Source organism: Lycium barbarum, chromosome 10 (genome assembly GCF_019175385.1).
Source record: "Lycium barbarum isolate Lr01 chromosome 10, ASM1917538v2, whole genome shotgun sequence".
NCBI classification, from domain to species: domain Eukaryota; kingdom Viridiplantae; phylum Streptophyta; class Magnoliopsida; order Solanales; family Solanaceae; genus Lycium; species Lycium barbarum.
Window position 1 is genome coordinate 30,824,532 of NC_083346.1, and position 17,039 is coordinate 30,841,570.

At 37.9% G+C, this 17,039-nt stretch overlaps 1 protein-coding gene across 1 annotated transcript; it reads right to left on the reverse strand.

Annotated features, from left to right (window-relative positions):
- Window positions 1-231: 231 nt before the first annotated feature.
- Window positions 232-1,137, reverse strand: LOC132612899 (uncharacterized). Its single transcript, XM_060326973.1, has one exon. The coding sequence runs from the start codon at window positions 1,135-1,137 to the stop codon at window positions 232-234; it is 906 nt and encodes a 301-aa protein (XP_060182956.1).
- Window positions 1,138-17,039: the final 15,902 nt, after the last annotated feature.

Sequence of the window (17,039 nt, forward strand, 5' to 3'; positions counted from 1 at the left end):
CTTGCATGATTCAACTCCTTGTTCCACAACACCTTCATTTTGCAAGGCTTCAAAAGCATTTTGAGTTTGAACTTATGCCAGATTCCCATTTATGGGTCTCCCATCTATGAACTTGTCTGGATTCTTTTCTTTTGTAAATACCCTCTTATCTTTGACAGTATTCCAATCTTCAGGAACTCCACCATAGCTTCCCCCAGGTCTTCTAAAATTCCTATAATGACCCTTAATTGGCTAAGCAGCTTGAATCTCTGAACTATTCCCCTTGTCATTTTTTTCTGCATGTACCACTCTCAGTTCTGGATGTAAAATCTTGCAACCTTCTTCATTATGACACTGCAACTTACATCTTGTGCAATATTTTGGCAATACATCATACTGAATTTGTACCTTAAAAATCCTAGAAACTTCAGATTTCTCATATGTGATCTTCATGTTAACAACTTTTGGGAGATTAGCAGCAAGATCTACTATAACTTTAACCCTAGCACAGTTTGGTCGAGTTTTATTAATAGTGGCCATATCCAGTTGCAATGGTTTACCAACTGCAGATGCTAGAGAAAATAACGAGTTCTTCATAAAGAAAGTTGGCAATAGATTTGGAAAAGATATCCAAGCCATCGCCACTGTAGTTTCCTCATCAATTTTGAATCTAGTATTATATAACAAGGGTCTCATCTGGTACATTCCTCCATCTCTCGATTTGATGTAATGAGCCGTCTTTGCCATCATCTGTAAATAATCTTCAAACCTTTCAAACCTCATAAGAAAACGTCTATTTCTAAACAAGTCAATACAACAATCTCCTTTAATCCCACATTGCAATGGGATCTGAGTTCTCAATTCTTCAAGCTCCGGCCAGCCATATGAAAACTTACCAACTACAACATATTGGAGCTTCTCAATTATGTTCATACGATCAACTTTTTCTTCTCTCCATTCCACCACGTGTTCTCCATCAACTATCTCGACTGGTTTGATTGGAATAGGATCAATTACATTTTCCATCGTCTGCATGGTGGCATTACCATCATTGTTCACTATTGCTGCAAAGTTCTTAGTTTTTGTCATCGTTTCTGCATAGTTTTCATAGTTGTTAGGGTTGGGGTTCTTAGGGTTTGTTGAGGAAGATGCTGCCATGTGAGGGTTCGTGGATGAAGAAGGGATGGTCAAAGGAGGGAATTGTAGTGTAGAGGAGGTAGCCAAAGGTGGCCAACCACCAAAGGTGGCTGACCAGTGGTCGGCGCCGCCATGAAGTTTGGAATAGGGTTAGGGTTTGCATGGGATTAGGAGAGAGAAGAGAGTGTTTTTCTAACTTCGAGTCAAATGGTTTTCCACCTCATGCATAATACTATCTCATCTAAATCGTGATTTTTTAAAAGTAAAATGAGATTACCGAGTTTATAACACATAAATTTTATGTGTCAAAATTCTATCTCAAGCAAGAAATTTCAAAGATAAGTATAGAAAAGCAGATATAGGAATATCAATTATTCTTGTTGAGTTAAAATATATGAACAACATATATGTGTGAGAAATCATTAGTTACTATAACTTTTTTGTTTTATATAAGCTTTTCTAATATTTTTCAAAAGATATTATTTTTGTTTGATATGCTATATATATCCATAATAAAGAAGATAAAAAAAAATTAGGTACTAAAAAAATATAAAAGAACAATTTTATTAGGGACTAAAAGCCCTATTAGGCAATAACACGTAGACGAAAAATGCCATTTTCCCAAAATTTAATCCCGAACTTAATTGTTGGATATTCCACCTTGCCCAGCGTACCAAACAACCCCTTAGATTTTTCTGACTCTAGTTTTTATTCTCGGTTTTGCCTTGGAATTTATAGAAGCCACATTTTTATTCTATTTTTGCATAAATATACTCTCAATTTCGATGTGTTATTAGTTTGACGGGACACGAAGTTTAAGAAATTAAAGAATACTTTTGAATCTTGTGATCTTTTAATCTAATGCTATATAATCCCTCAGTCCATTTTTTCTTGTCCATATTTGGTTGGTTTGGTACACCCCTTAATTAAGAAGTAATTAATTAAATGAAAAGTTTAGTACATCACACTTTGAATATAATTCAATATTCTGGAAAATACATTGGGAATAAAATAAGGGTAAATTTAAAACTAAGTGATAAATTGTCTTGATTTTTCAAACTGGACATGTAAAAGTGGATAACTATTTTTAGTATAGTCGACAAATAAAAATGGACGGAGGGACTATAATATACTAAAATATCCTTTAATCATGTAATGTCAAACATGATATATGATGTCATGTCCCAGCCTAGGTGAGGCGTGATTGGCACCCGGCATTTTACTAGGGCCGAGCGAACCAAAATATATCTCGCATCGTCTATGTCTCGAATGACAAAATAAGGCCAAGGAGGACAACCATGAAAATAATATCATACAATGGGCCTACGAGGCCAACATAACAACTGACAAGACATGCCTAAGCTATATACAAGAAACTGTTTGCAAAGCCTCTAAGAACATAACCAAAGCGTATAAGTCGGGACACGGTCCTTGACGTACCCATAACACAAAAATACACATATACAATCCGTGACTCGGCAATGCTCCAGGAAGAAGTGGAGCTCACCAGTCAGAGGTGGTACCTGGAGGCAGTCTACTGTGGAGGATCCTCGCCTTGTCTGTCTATACTTGCGGGCATGAACGCAGCGTCCACAGAGAAAATGACGTCAGCACAAATAATGTATCGAGTATGTAAGGCGGAAAGGAAACATAATAAACATATACTGGAAAGAAGCGGAATAAGAATCAACTTGGCGTTTCTAACTTACCAATGAGAATCTAGCATGTATCTCTCTCTATACTCTCTTGTTCTTAACTACATCTATGTACAATACTGTGTCTCTAACCTACTTATCATCCTGGTGCTATCTGCCTAACTGATCAGTGGTAACTACCCGACCGGCCTAGCACAGTGGTAACTGCCTATCCGATTATCGCCCGATGGTAGAGCGCATCTGCACGACTGATCAGTGGTAACTACCTAACCAGCCGTAGCATGGTGGTAAATACATATCTGCCCGACCGGCCGTAGCTCGGTGTTAATAACTGCCCTACCAGCCGTAGCATGGTGGTAAATACATATCTGCCCAACCGGCCGTAGCTCGGTGGTAAGTATAATCAACATCATAACCAGACCTCTATGGGTGACTTCTATGCACTTCTCATGATCATTACTTATCCGTTAATGCCTACATGATTTCATAAGACTTATAAACACATTTCCAGGCCATTAAGACTTCTTCCTAATTAACTAATCCTTAGTCAATTTCTGGATACATCATAAGTTCTAACATTAAGTACCTCATTAGAGAATCTTATAACTAGCATACTATTCATGTCTTACAACACACTCCTTGAGAACACATTTCTGAATTCATCGGAGTGACGTAAGGTCGTTATACCTCCGATTTTCATTATGGAGCTATCATCATGAATATATCTCACCTTGAAGGAACAATAATCATATGATGAGATCAACATCAATGATATCATAAGAACATCAAGAACCATAGGCTTCTAGTATTTCTAGGAATAGGGACACTGTGGACATCATTTGTGAAAGTTCATAACAATAGGGTCATGCCTTAAGAAAGAAAGGGACAACCTTAACATACCTTGGTGCTTACGTAGCCACTCGAAGTCTACCTTCCGAGCCTGCAAATCTACATCCAAGATGATTCATACAACAATCAGGCCATAAGAACATTTACACACTCAAACTTAGCTAGTTAATAAGTTAACAGAATTCGGACAACATTTCCCCTATATCATCTACTTCCTCCAAATTCCAAAACAACTCCCAAACATCATTAACAATATCAACAATAATATAATCAAGATACTACATGAAAAACATATACAAATCCGTCCGAAACTTCCTTCGAAAATCAACCCATAAGCCAACAACATCAACATATCAAACTACGACCTTTATACTATGTTTTCCTTCACTTTAAACCATTAAAATCCTCCAAAAACATCTCAATATCAAATTCAAGATGAAGAACATACCTTATACTTGAAGAAATTTAGCCATACCAACTTTCTTCAAGACCAAACTCACCACAACATCAAGTAGAAGCAATAACAATCACTTTTCATGAACTAGTTTAGTGTAATCTTGTTGAATTCTTGATCTAAGGGGCTATAAGTGTTTAGGAGAAGCATATGGATGTTTCTAGAGATCAAAATAAGTGTAAATGATGATAAAAGGGGAATAATGGGGGTATTTATACCATTTTAAAGTCGGTTCCACTGACTTTCCAAATGGGCCCCGGAGAAGCCATCTGGCAGCCTATCTTGAAACGCCCATAACATTCTACTCCGATGTCGTATCGACGAACAGTTTGTTGCATTGGAAACTAGGTTCAATGATCTTCAATTTACATAGATTATGCATTCCATAACTCCTCATATTCTAGGAGATACACCTCCCTCAAGTTGGACCAGAATTTCCTGTCCAAAATTCTGCCAAGTTTTCCAAAATTTCGACAAACTTAATTTTTTCGATTTGCTTGATCCCGACACCTTTAGACACTTGAATGACACTTGTTAAAGGTATTCCTTAACACTATAAGGGTTCCATGACCTCTTAGAACTTACATTAGTTTACTTACGACGGAAACGACGCGAAATTTTTTGAGGTGTAACATGTGAAATGTTGAAATTAAAAAGTTATCAAATTAGAAAAGATGCATTCTTTTTTAAACAAATTAAAAAGGAGAATAAGACAAATAAATTAAAACGGAGGGAGGAGAACCGCTTAGCTATAGATTAGTCTCTAGTTTGTTCCTATACACAATTTTAAAAATTTACATAAATATTACTCCCTCCTTCTCAATTTAGGTGGCACTCTCTGACTATGGACAAAATTTTAAAAAATATGGTATTTAGTTGGCAGAGCCTCCTAGATAATGTGATTAGTTTATCAGGACTCTTCTGGAAAATGAGGTTTGGGATTTAGTCATTAGGACCTCCTGTTGGATAGTGGGATTAGTTTATCAGGACCCTCATGGAAAATGAAATTTAGTCATCAGGACAGTCATGTAAAATGAGATTTAGTTTGTCAGGACCCTCCTAAAAAATGGGATTTAGTTGTCAGGACCTCCTGGAAAATCGAAGGCGGTCATGTCAGCATACTTCTTAAGGTATTCGATGATTTTAACAAGTACCTCTCTCTTGACCATGATGGACAATGGGATGCAGGACATGCCTTCATGTTTCACCATGTTCTTAATAAGTTCAGACTGTAAGGCCAATGATTCCTCAAGATAAAATTCCTTGTTATTGCTAGTTTTTCAGTGTCAATATCTTCTTGATCTCTCCTGCTGTTATTGATGCCATGATCCTAGAAGTTGTTTCTGCTTAGATATATAATCAGTGACAAATTATGTACAAATAATGGTACACAAGAATTTCTTAATCTCAACAAACTTAAAGGATATGAAAGGAATTATGTCGGACATACTCTTTCATTAGGGAAATGTCCATCATATCCCAAACTCATTTAACCCGCCCAAATTGCCCAAATTTTAATGATTTTGGACTAGAGTAATTTTAAAGCTGAGCTAATTTGGGCTAGCCCAAGTTAACCCATCACAAATCATTAGCCCAAACTGACCCATCAAATGAGCCTCACCCAAGTTTGAGCACGTGTCATGCAGAAAATAGTATTAGGCTATTTAGAGGGGTTTTAACTATGAAAATAACAAGGTAAAATGGGTAGAGAATGTTAAAAAATTTATGTGTAAAAGGAACCTTTTGTTCAAATTAAGAAGGTAAAGTGTATATTAAGCCAAAAATTTGTGAGGGACAAGGAAGAAACTTATAAAATCTACAAAAATAAGAAGCGCCAATAAAGAAAGAATGCAAGTTATGATGCAATACTATGTTAAAATATAATAAATAAAAAAGTATAACAAAATATTTCGTATTGAAGTTTTACCATTGTTAGAATGAGCAACAACTTAACACCCTCCTTGCTGCATCAACCATGAAAACGAATTATGTAGGCTTGATTTTCAAGATGTTTGATCTGCCATGAATAAGGACTTTCCATGATTTATGAAGCCTTTCAAAAACAAAGTTTTTCATAAAATACGTTTTTATAATGAAAACTAGAGAAGAAAAATAGAGAAAGTCATTTGGGAAGTCATGAATCTCATGTATAAAAGGTAAATTTTTTGACTGTATTTATAGCAGTTGTGGAGCACAAAAGGAAAAGAGAGAGGGAGGATTATCCTTACCTTTGGGTGGAGATAGGACTAAGAGGGCAAGAACATTAATTTCTCCTGCCCGAATTGGACAAACATAGACTAAACGTTGCAATACGCCTTGAAATTTGCTATTTTTGGCAACGGCGGGGGCGGCAAAGTGACGAGAGGAGTTAGGGTTTTGACCCTTGGATGTTCGTAGAAATGAAATCAGAAATGAGGTTGAATCTCCATTTAACTTGTTGATGGGCCGAGTCAGGATTAAAAGAGTGGGCCTGAACGAGTTTTGGATTGGGTACGAGTAAAAAATAACCCAAAATTGGGAATTAACATTAGACACTTCAATTAACGAATTGTGCAATAATTTAAATAAGTCAATATTGTAACGACCCGTTCGGTCGTTATTGCGTTTTTGACCTTTTTGCCCCGTTGACCCATCCTCGAGCCTTATTAGTACCATTTTAGCCCTCGGGGGCAGATGGCACGGTTCCCTGGGTCTTGGAGAGAGTTTTGATGTGACTTTTGAAAAATTTGGCGTTTAAGTGAAAACTGTTTGACTCAAAGTTGACTTTTGGGTAAATGGATCTTTATCGAAAATTCATCGGTTTTGAGAGGTCCGGATGTTCATTTAGAACTTCCGTATATATTCGGTTCGGTTCGATTCCCAATTCACTGAGGTGCATTTTGGGACTTGGGTTGGAAAGTTAGTTTTGAGGTATCAGGGGATGACTCAGTCAACGAGACATCTGATGGGAATTCCGAGGCCACGAGTGTGTTCATAGCATGTTTTTAGGTATGTCTGCATATATGGTATGTGAGCAGATGGCCTCGGGTGATAGTCGGGATTTTGGGTTGAGTTTGTGAAAAACTTGGGAATTTCTGGTGACTAGTGCCCACTTTGGCGGCACCAGCACCGCGGCAGCAGTACTTAGTAGTCACCCTGCTGCTGAAGCGGACTAAGTGATTTGGGCAGGACCGCCAAAGCGGTATAGTGGTCGCGGAAGCGGGTGACGAGTAGTTAATTTCTTTAAATGAAGTGTTAAAAGCCCTATGTTCCCCGTTCATTACTATTTCAAAAACTGAGTTATTGGGAGCATTTCAAGGTGCTTCTTAGGGGAAAATCTTGGTGGTAAGTCCCTCTATCCTCTTTCCTATTCCATGGTTTCATGATCACCTTGGGATTCCATTATTATGCTAGTTCACTAAGAGTTCAAGAATTAAAAGAGGGTTCAATGAGTTCTTCATTCTAGTGTTTTTAATCTTGATTTATTGATTGGGTTAGCTTCTTTAAGCATAGAATTGATGACTAGAACCTATAATTGCATGATTTCTTCCTAATTAGTGGCTAAATTATAGGATTGGAAGTTAGAGTTTATACCCAAATTTGGGGGTTTTGCCTTGAATCCGAATTTGAGTAAATTGTTGGTTATTCTAGCTTGATATTGATGGGAATTGATCACCTAGAGCTTTAATTTCATGTTGAGACCTTTAGACTCCTAATTTATCCCTTCTAGTTCATAAACCCCTTTCCGTAGATTGGGAATTTAGGTCTTGAATAGAAGTAGGGTTTGAATGATGTTCTTCTTATTTCTAATTCCATGATTTGGATATGTTAGTCTTTCATTATCTCGAGGCTCAAAGGAAATGGAAGACTAAGGAGTGATTATTGGAGACTTAGTTGTTCGGCCTTCCAGGTTGGCTATGGTTTACCTTATGGTGAGACCTCGATTAGCGAAGCATATGTTTAGATGATATTGTCGGAGGATGCATGTAAAACTTCGGGTATGAAGTTGGGTTGAATATTGTCTTAGGTTGGGCCTTGTTGTGTGATTTGGGGGCTAGGGTAGCCTTATCATTGATATTACTTGTGTGCCCTGGGAGGTACTGTTGAGAGTTGTGATTCCATTGTGGCTTATTGTGTAGCCTTATCATTGATATTACTTGTGTGCCCTGGGAAGTACTGTTGAGAATAATGATTCCATTGTGGCGTGTTGTGTAGCCTTATTATTGATACTAATTGGGTGCTATGTGTGGTATTGTTTTAGATATAATTGGTTGTTGATATAACATTTTACCATATTCATACGCATTTCCATGATACACAGACATATGCATGGTTCTTGTACTGATGATGATATGTGAGAGAGTGTAGCCTCCGAGGTTTCTGCCGGAGAGCGTAAAAGATAGATGAGTCTTCGTTACCCGAGGTTTCTTGATGGGAACGATGGAGTGTCCGATGCTTGAGGTCTCTACAGGGATCGTAAGAGTGTGCTCGTGATCCAAGGTCATATTCTGAAGTGAATGGTACATGGACTTCGCAGGTCCCCCATGGGTTGTGTTGCCGAGATGTGATGTTCCATCATCGGAGTACATGTGTACGATGCATATGTATTGCATTCACACTTCATAGATTATTGCATTGCATTGTATCATTTTGCTTCCTGTGATATTCCTGTGATTTATTGTGATACCATTGTGATATACAGATTCGGTATTGATTATAGTTGGTCTTAGATGCTATAACCTAGGTGATGACTTCTTGTGATACTATTGTGATGTACTGGTTCAGATTGATTATAGTGAGACTTGGCATAGTTGGGTTTAGATGCTATAACATAGGAGATGACTTGTTCTGTGGATATAGATTCGTGTTGACTTGTACTTGTTGGTTTATGTGTTTATCTAGCTTTGTTGTATGCACTTGCTGCATTCTTTTATGAATGCAGAGTATCAGGTGGGATCGACGTCTACCCCTTATGGCTGAGAGTTCGAGGTTGCTGATACGAGTCTTGTTGGAGTGAGCACGTGGACGCTTCGCTACCTGGAGACTCCTTTTTATTTATGTCTTATTTGATATTCTGAGACATATTGAGACTATTGATGTTTTATTATCATTCAGACTTGAAGTAGTTAGTTAGTTGCTCTTATATGGCCAGAACAGATACTGGGGTGTATTTCTTACTTCCGCACTTTCTTATATTATTATCGCAGGACTTACATTATTCTATCTTCTTCTGCTTTACATATGATTTATGATTGTTGGGTTAAGGGTTCGCCTACCCAGGTGGGAAAGGTAGGTGCCCGCATGACTTAGTGAAATTGGGTCGTGACAAATAGCCTCTTGGCATTTAAAGTACGACCAAAACATTTAAAACACGACCAATGGAGTTCAAAAAGTAACCAAAAATCATTTAATTGAAAACGCTCATTTTCAGTTAATATCATATAAATAAAGATTAAAATGAACTACTAATAACAAATCAATGCAATTAAACTACTTAATTTAACATAGCAGAATAATTACTATAATAGTTATACTAATTATAAATAATCTTGATTTGACACTTAAAAACAATTTCTCAATTAAAACATCTTTGATGTGAATTGATTTTCAAAATAAACATAATTAATACTATAATAACATATATAATGTATTAATTAGAAATTAGGTTATTTTGCCAAATGAAATGAAAAAATAACCATATATGGTATTTTTAATTATAGAAAAATGGTTATTTCGCTCTATTTAAATTTAAAGAACTATGACTAGTTAATTGAGAATATGGAGGGCCAAAATTGGGTGTCAACACTCGTTCATTCAAGGAAGTCATGAAATTACCAATCTTGGTGCTGCACAAGTTACCTCCTCATCAATCTTGTCATGCTAGTCATCCGAAATCTGCACCTCAACAATCACCAATCGCAGAGCCCCATGACACTTGTCATACACTTAGTCAAATTGTCCGTAGACTTCCTTTTTCAATCATACTTATCTATTAACACCTTAACTGGATGATGCAGATAACACCACCATAATCCATAACTCACTCAAGTAATCTCATTGCTTCGAATTCAAGTCCCTTTTCTGAAGATGAACATTAATCCTTCCAAATCGAGAGTAATAATGCCTTTATCTTAATAATTCAATATCAATCTTCCATTCACAGTCACTTTTACTGTTATGAGCTGAAATCTCAAATCCACTCAAGGGGTGTATTGAAATATCATAAATCCTGCAAAATATTTAAGCCGATCATAAATGTAACACTCCGTAAATCCGATTAGGTGTGAAGGTGTTAAATGAGTATTAACGTGAAATTTTAGACATGTGAAGTACTATTGGGATGAGTATGGGCGTAAATAGTTGTTTTGGAATCAAGACAGATAGTGAGGTGCATAAGATTCGATAGAATCAGCCAAGTTTTTGATACGTCTGTCTTCCAGCCAGATTTTGTGAAAATCCGTTGGGAATTTGAGAAAACTTAAAATATGTAAGTTGTAGATCTTTGAAATAATTTCCAACAATATATTATGTAGCCGAAACAGAGCTCTTTGCTGAGAGTTATGACCATTTTACCTAACACTACGCAGAAGCCGACACGGGCCAACTGCAATAGCCACACGTCGCTCGTGAGGGCGCGTACGATGGCCCCGCGATGCGGGCCTAGTGTACAAAATCACCCTCTTTGAACTATGACCTGCAGGGGGTCTCGCGATGGCCATGCGTAGCGGGCTTGTCACAGAAAAGGTTGTGTTTCGAGTCAAAAAGTCGGATTTTCGTGTTTTAACTCCTATTTAAGCTTGGGGTTATTTCCCTAATACCCGTAATCATGAAAAATCATCCTAAAGGAAGAGATAACAAGTACCAAGCCTCAAGAACCCTCCAAGGTAATTTATTCAATGATTCTAGCATGAATTCAAGTCCCTAGTACCCTTCTAACTTGATTAAACTCATTCTAATCCATAGAACTTCGATTGAAACGTCATTGTTGGACGAGGAGCCCTAGAATTCGAATTTAATCTTCTTGAACATCAAAAAGGTATCATTTTTATCCCTTAGTTGAGTATAGAATTGTATTAATGATTATAAACCACAGATTCTTGAGATAAGCTAATGGGTTTGATAAAGAGAATCATATGGACTATAGTAGGGTTTTGGATTGTTGACTTAGGATTGTTGTAATCTTATGGGTGATGAAGAATGGTGTTAGTTATATCTAATTGAGGTTGTACAATCACCTAGAGGCAAGAGAATGGGAATTAGGTGAAGAAAACACCATTAAAGAATATTGTGGAGCTTTATGTCCACCAAATGTTTGATAAAATGCCTAGATGGCCAGAACTTGAGAATTGTTGCGAATATGGAATTCCTTTGACTTGTGTTGCTATAGATTAAAGATGAAAGGATTGACGAACGTCGTTTTATGCTCAAGAGCCGGAAATTAAGGTATGTGAGGTTAACTCTCTAAATTTTGGAATGCTAATAATTCTCCCTAAAATATGGTTTATTGATTATTACGATTTGCCTTAGAGTTAAGTTGTTTCCTTAGTTCCATGAATAGTTGCAGAACCTCTATTCTCTAGTTTTGTATTTTGTTCATGACTTCATTTCGAACGTTCTGAACATAGAACGTAATCTAAATAGACTCGTGTTTTATACTCATGAGTCTCAGTGTAGAAACTCAGTATGCGTAGAAACAGTTAAGACTTCTAGTATCATAATCTGTTCTAAAATACATGTCTCAGTTCAGTAATGTTCATTATTCCAGGGGTCTCAGTTCTGTAATAATAATTGTTGAATATTGAACTCTTGCATTTTGCCCGAGGGCCACCCTTGTATTTTGCCCGAGGGAAACTCTTGTATTTTTGCCCAAGGGCACAGTCTCATGTATACGTTTACATGACCAAGGCCATAGACTGACACACTCACTTGGCCAATGCCATAGTTTTGTGCAGTTATTATTAGGCCAAGGTCCCACATATAAATACAGGAAAACAGGGGATTCAGATGCAGAACAGGAAGTACTCATAACTCCATTTCTCTTGTTCATTTCAGTTTATGGTTTCAACATTTATTACCTGTTTATTTATTGGGCCGCCCTTTCCTGAGACCTCACTTACAGTTCTTTCTTTCAATTGCTTTACACACCAGTGCAATTTAAATATACTGATGTCCCTTTTACCCGGGGCCTGCATCTCTCGATGCAGGTAACGATTTACAGGACGACACATCTGTTCGCTAGGATCTCCAGTATCAGCTGATTGGTGTGCCCCAGTTCTTTCGGGGCCTTATCATTACTTTACAATCTTTCAGTATTTACAGACAGTCAGGTATGCCGGGGCTTGTCCCGGAAATAGGAAGTATTTTCAGTACTTTATTAGAGGCTTCATAGACTAGAGTAACAGTTAGACAGAGTCGCAGACTTTTCAGGTTAAGCTATGTTGGTTACAGTTATGCTTCAGACTTATATTAGCGTTTCCGCACTTTGATTTATATCATTCAGACTTTCAGTATATCAGCATGTGTTTGTTTATTTTTCGCATTCAGCATGTTATGATATCACGTGTTGATTCAGCCAGCTAGTTGGTTCGCTCGGTCACATATAGTCAGGCACCGGGTGCCGTGTTATGTCCAGGCCCAGGTCCGGGGTGTGACAAAGCTTGGTATCAGAGCACTAAGTTCAAGTGTCCTAGGGAGTCTATGAAGCCGTGTCGAGTAGAGTTTCCTTTATATGTATGCCAGCCAGGCATATAAATGGTTAACTACCAAGACATTCAGGATTATCTCACTTCTTCCATACTCTATATCGTGCAATTAGAGCTATGCCTTTAGGAATTTTTCTAACTCATGCGTATTTTGTTCCTTTTAGAAATGTCTACTAAGAGAAAGGCAGCTACAAGCCAAAGGGACGCTACTGATGCTACCCCAGCGGTGGACTCTCAGACTCAGGGAGTTCGCTCCAGGGACTAAGGATTTGCATGTAACTTTAACCCAGAAGGACTACAGGGAGATAGAATTAGACAGTTATTCAACAGTAGGTCATTAGGGCCTGCTCTGTGTACCACTGTGTTCTAGCTCAGGCTAGTATGAGAAAAAGGGGGATTTCAGAATACTATCTCCAGCAAGTGTGATAAGAGACACCTAGGGGAGTGCCGCTTAGGCATTTATGGGTGTTGTGGGTGTGGCCAGTAGGGTCGCTATTTGAAGGATTGCCCATCAGCAAAACAGGGTACCCAAGGTAATGAGGATAGAATACAAGAAGAGGGGAATCTGCAGAAAGAGGAAGATAGGGAATTTAGCAAGACAGCTAAGTCCATAGGTAACTTCAACTATGGGGAATCTCATGAAGGTGGAAACGTGCAGTTCTTTAAGAATGGGTCGTCAGGACCTTCTCCTTCTATAGCTAATGCACTAGTCCTGAGGTCCAGGTTTAATTAGAAAAATCAAGATTACGGAGCAGCAGACTCACAACCACAGGCCAGTGTGGGCCACTAAGGTCCTAAACACCCTACGTGCAATGAGTGTGGTAGGAGGCACCTAGGAGTGTGTCGTTCGGGCTTGGATGGTTGCTTTGGATGTGGTCAAAAGGTTTATTATCCAAAGGATTGTCCTTCAGCAAGACAGGATACTTGAGGCAGAGGTCGGAACCACTTATATGCTCTAGCAGGTCGTCAGGACTCAGGGGCATCCTCAGACGTAGCCACAGGTATGATGATGATAACTCTAATGTAAGACCCCATGAGGCAACATGTTATATTTTAGCCACAGGGAGCATAAATTGATCACCTCTATTTTGTACAAAAAAGAGCCTATGGGAAAATTACCTATGATCTAAAGTGTAATGATTTTTCAGATGAAATTTTCGTACGAACTTTGCCCGTGTGTAAAAGAGATGGTGTACGACATAAAAACCATGAGCAGACGATATTAAATTTCTGGGAATAGTTTTAGTTTGTTTAAGTTCGGTCAGATCGGTGTTAGATACTACAATGGTAGTAAGTTACTACGAGAAGGAAAAATTATTAAAAGATAAATTGACATGACAACCCCCTCTTAGAATATGTGATTAAGTGTTTACCCCATATGTGTATAGTCTGGTGTAAATTTGGACTTGTATGAGAAGTTTAGGGTTAGGTATTTTAATCGTTCATGTAAGAGAGACGTATTTGCCCTAAGTGTGATTCATGACTGTAGTTCAGAAAATATAGTATACAACCTCAGAATAGGGTCAGATGATAAGGGAAAGTTAGAAATAACTTAGGTTATTTAGAGCATAATAGGAGAACATAAGGCTATTATGTGGTTAGTTGAAGAATAGTGAGTAAGTCTTGAGCAAATACAGTGACTTAGGAATTTCAGCAGAGCTAGTAGAGGTATGATTAATTCCTTTAGTCATGATAACACTAGTTAAGTAGTTAACCGTTTGAATACAATCTGAATGTGTGTTAGAATCCAAAGGGTTTAAGTTAAATTCGAGGTATAGAAATTAGTGAAAGAAGAAATCATCTAAGCAGTAAGAGAGCAAGCTACAAAAGAAGAGCCTTTAAGAGTTATTAGAAAGGGGTTTCCCCAAGTCTGACTGGGTGAGGAAAGTTAAGTCGTTACGACAGAGTATGCCAGTTATGAATACATTAGAAACCCGTTCATGTAAGTAATTAATGTTATACCCTGCATTTTCAGAGAATGAGCGTGACACGCGCTTCCTCAAAATTGACAATCATGTTGTTGCCACATAATTTAAACTCACGTTGACAATGTTGTATTCCGTACTTTTGTACGTCGGATTATTCATAAGCTGGCGTGGGGCCCACACGTCGAGATTTTTTTAAGGAAACGTGACAAGTTATATGAAGAACATATGTGAAGTTGAACACAACTCAGGAAGGACCCTTGAGCCGAATCAAAGTGGAAGTCTTCCAAACAAATATTTTTAAGTAACGTTTTCGGGTGATCTGAATTTGAGGGGCCAAAACGGTATTATAAGTTTGGAATTTGGAAAACTACCAAGACATAGACGTTGTAGATAATTGAATTATATTTCCAACCATAGGTCGTGGGTCCACAGGTGACATCGGAATAAGGAGATATGGACGTTTTAAGGCAGAAAGGTCAGTGGGACAGGCCCAATCCGAGCCCAACCGGGGTAGGCCCATGACCCATGTTTATTTAAGTGAAACTTCAGCCCTTTTCTCCTCAATTTTCATACCAAAACACCAGAAAATTCTGGAAAAAGAGAAAGAGGAGCCTTGGAGAGAAGAAAAACCAATTTTGACCAAAATCTGAGCCCCGAATCCCGAAGCCCATGAAGGAAAAAGTGTTGTACGCTGCATTGTCTTCAATATGAGCTAAAAATCAATCAAGGAAAAGAGGATGGACGTGATGGCTGCACACTTGGGGTAAGATTACGATCCCTTTTCATTGGTAACAAGTTTATTTAAAGTTTTAACGGATTAGAACGGAGAAAATAGCGATATAAATTCGTTTGTTGATGTTGTTGAATTATGGTTTGAGTTTGAGGAGAACTTTTGATAAAATATATATATATTTCTTGTAGGATGTTGTTATTAATGTTATTGGTATTGATTTCAGCTTCTCTACGGAAATAAAATTACTAAATAGTTATACCGCAAATTGATTGGTTGGGAAATTTAGAAAACAGTGTGTGGGCTGTTCTATGGCATACGTTGGTATTGGAAATGAATTTAATACTATTGGTATTGTTGTTGATAATTTGTCCGAGTTGAATTCTCGGATTGTTGTTGATAATTTGGCCGAGTTAAATTCTCGGATTTGTTGTTGATGATATAGCCGAGTTGGATTCTCGGGGATGGTGTATTTACAGGGCAAATGCTGCCGAATTTCTGTAGACAAAGTGTTAGTTTAGGATGAGATTCTTGGATATCTATAGCTAATGTTTGTTATTCACTAACATTGTTATAGATTTTGGAAAGGCCAAGACTTAAGTTTGGATTAGCTAAGGAAGCGGGCAAGGTATGTAAGGCTTACCCTTTCTTTCTTTTGGCATGATCTTTGTGAAACCAACATGACAAGGTATATGTATGATTTCAAAGAAACTCCCATTCTTAGAGCCACTAGGATGGCCAACGTTCTTGATTTCCATAAGCTGTTTCATATGGTTTGATGCGTATCTATGATGTCCGAAGTTCTATTTGATATGTTTCCGAATGGCACTCAAGAGACAATTGATATGGCTAATGTTTTGATTTCCAAGTGATGGTACGTTTGATTATTCCATTGAGTCTTTGATATATTTTGATACGTACATACGGTTCCGAAAGCTCTATCTGATTTGATCCATAACGATATTCGAAAGGTACCTAACATGATTGTTGCTTTGATTTTCCCAAAATGGCTTCTGAAACGTTCGTAGAAGGTTCTGTACTTGAAACGCTCATAGCTTTCTTATACTAAATCGGATTGACCCGAAACTTGTTTCTGAGCCTTCAGGTGTCGGTAAGTATACTTGTCCATCGAGTCTTAGAATTGATTTATATGCATATGGTTTCTCACTACTCTGCTCGTGCGTACTACTATTATATCGTTCGCCGAGTCCCGGGCCGGTTATGTCATTGTGCGCACTATGTTATACTCGGCATTATATTGATATATGGATCGGGTTGCACGTTCTGCAGCAATATATATATGGATCGGGCTGCACGTTCCGCAGCAATATATATATGGATCGGGCTGCACGTTCCGCAACAATATATTTATGGATCGGGCCGAACGTTCCTCGGCACTAATATATTATATTTATGGATCGGGCCGAATTTTCCTCGGCACTAATGATATTATATTTATGGATCGGGCTGAACTTTCCTCGGCACTAATATATTATATTTATGGATCGGGCCGAACGTTCCTCGGCACTAATATATTATATTTATGGATCGGGTCGTACGTTCCTCGGGACTATTATATTGATTTATGGATCGGGCTGTACGTCCCACAGCACTATCAGTTATATG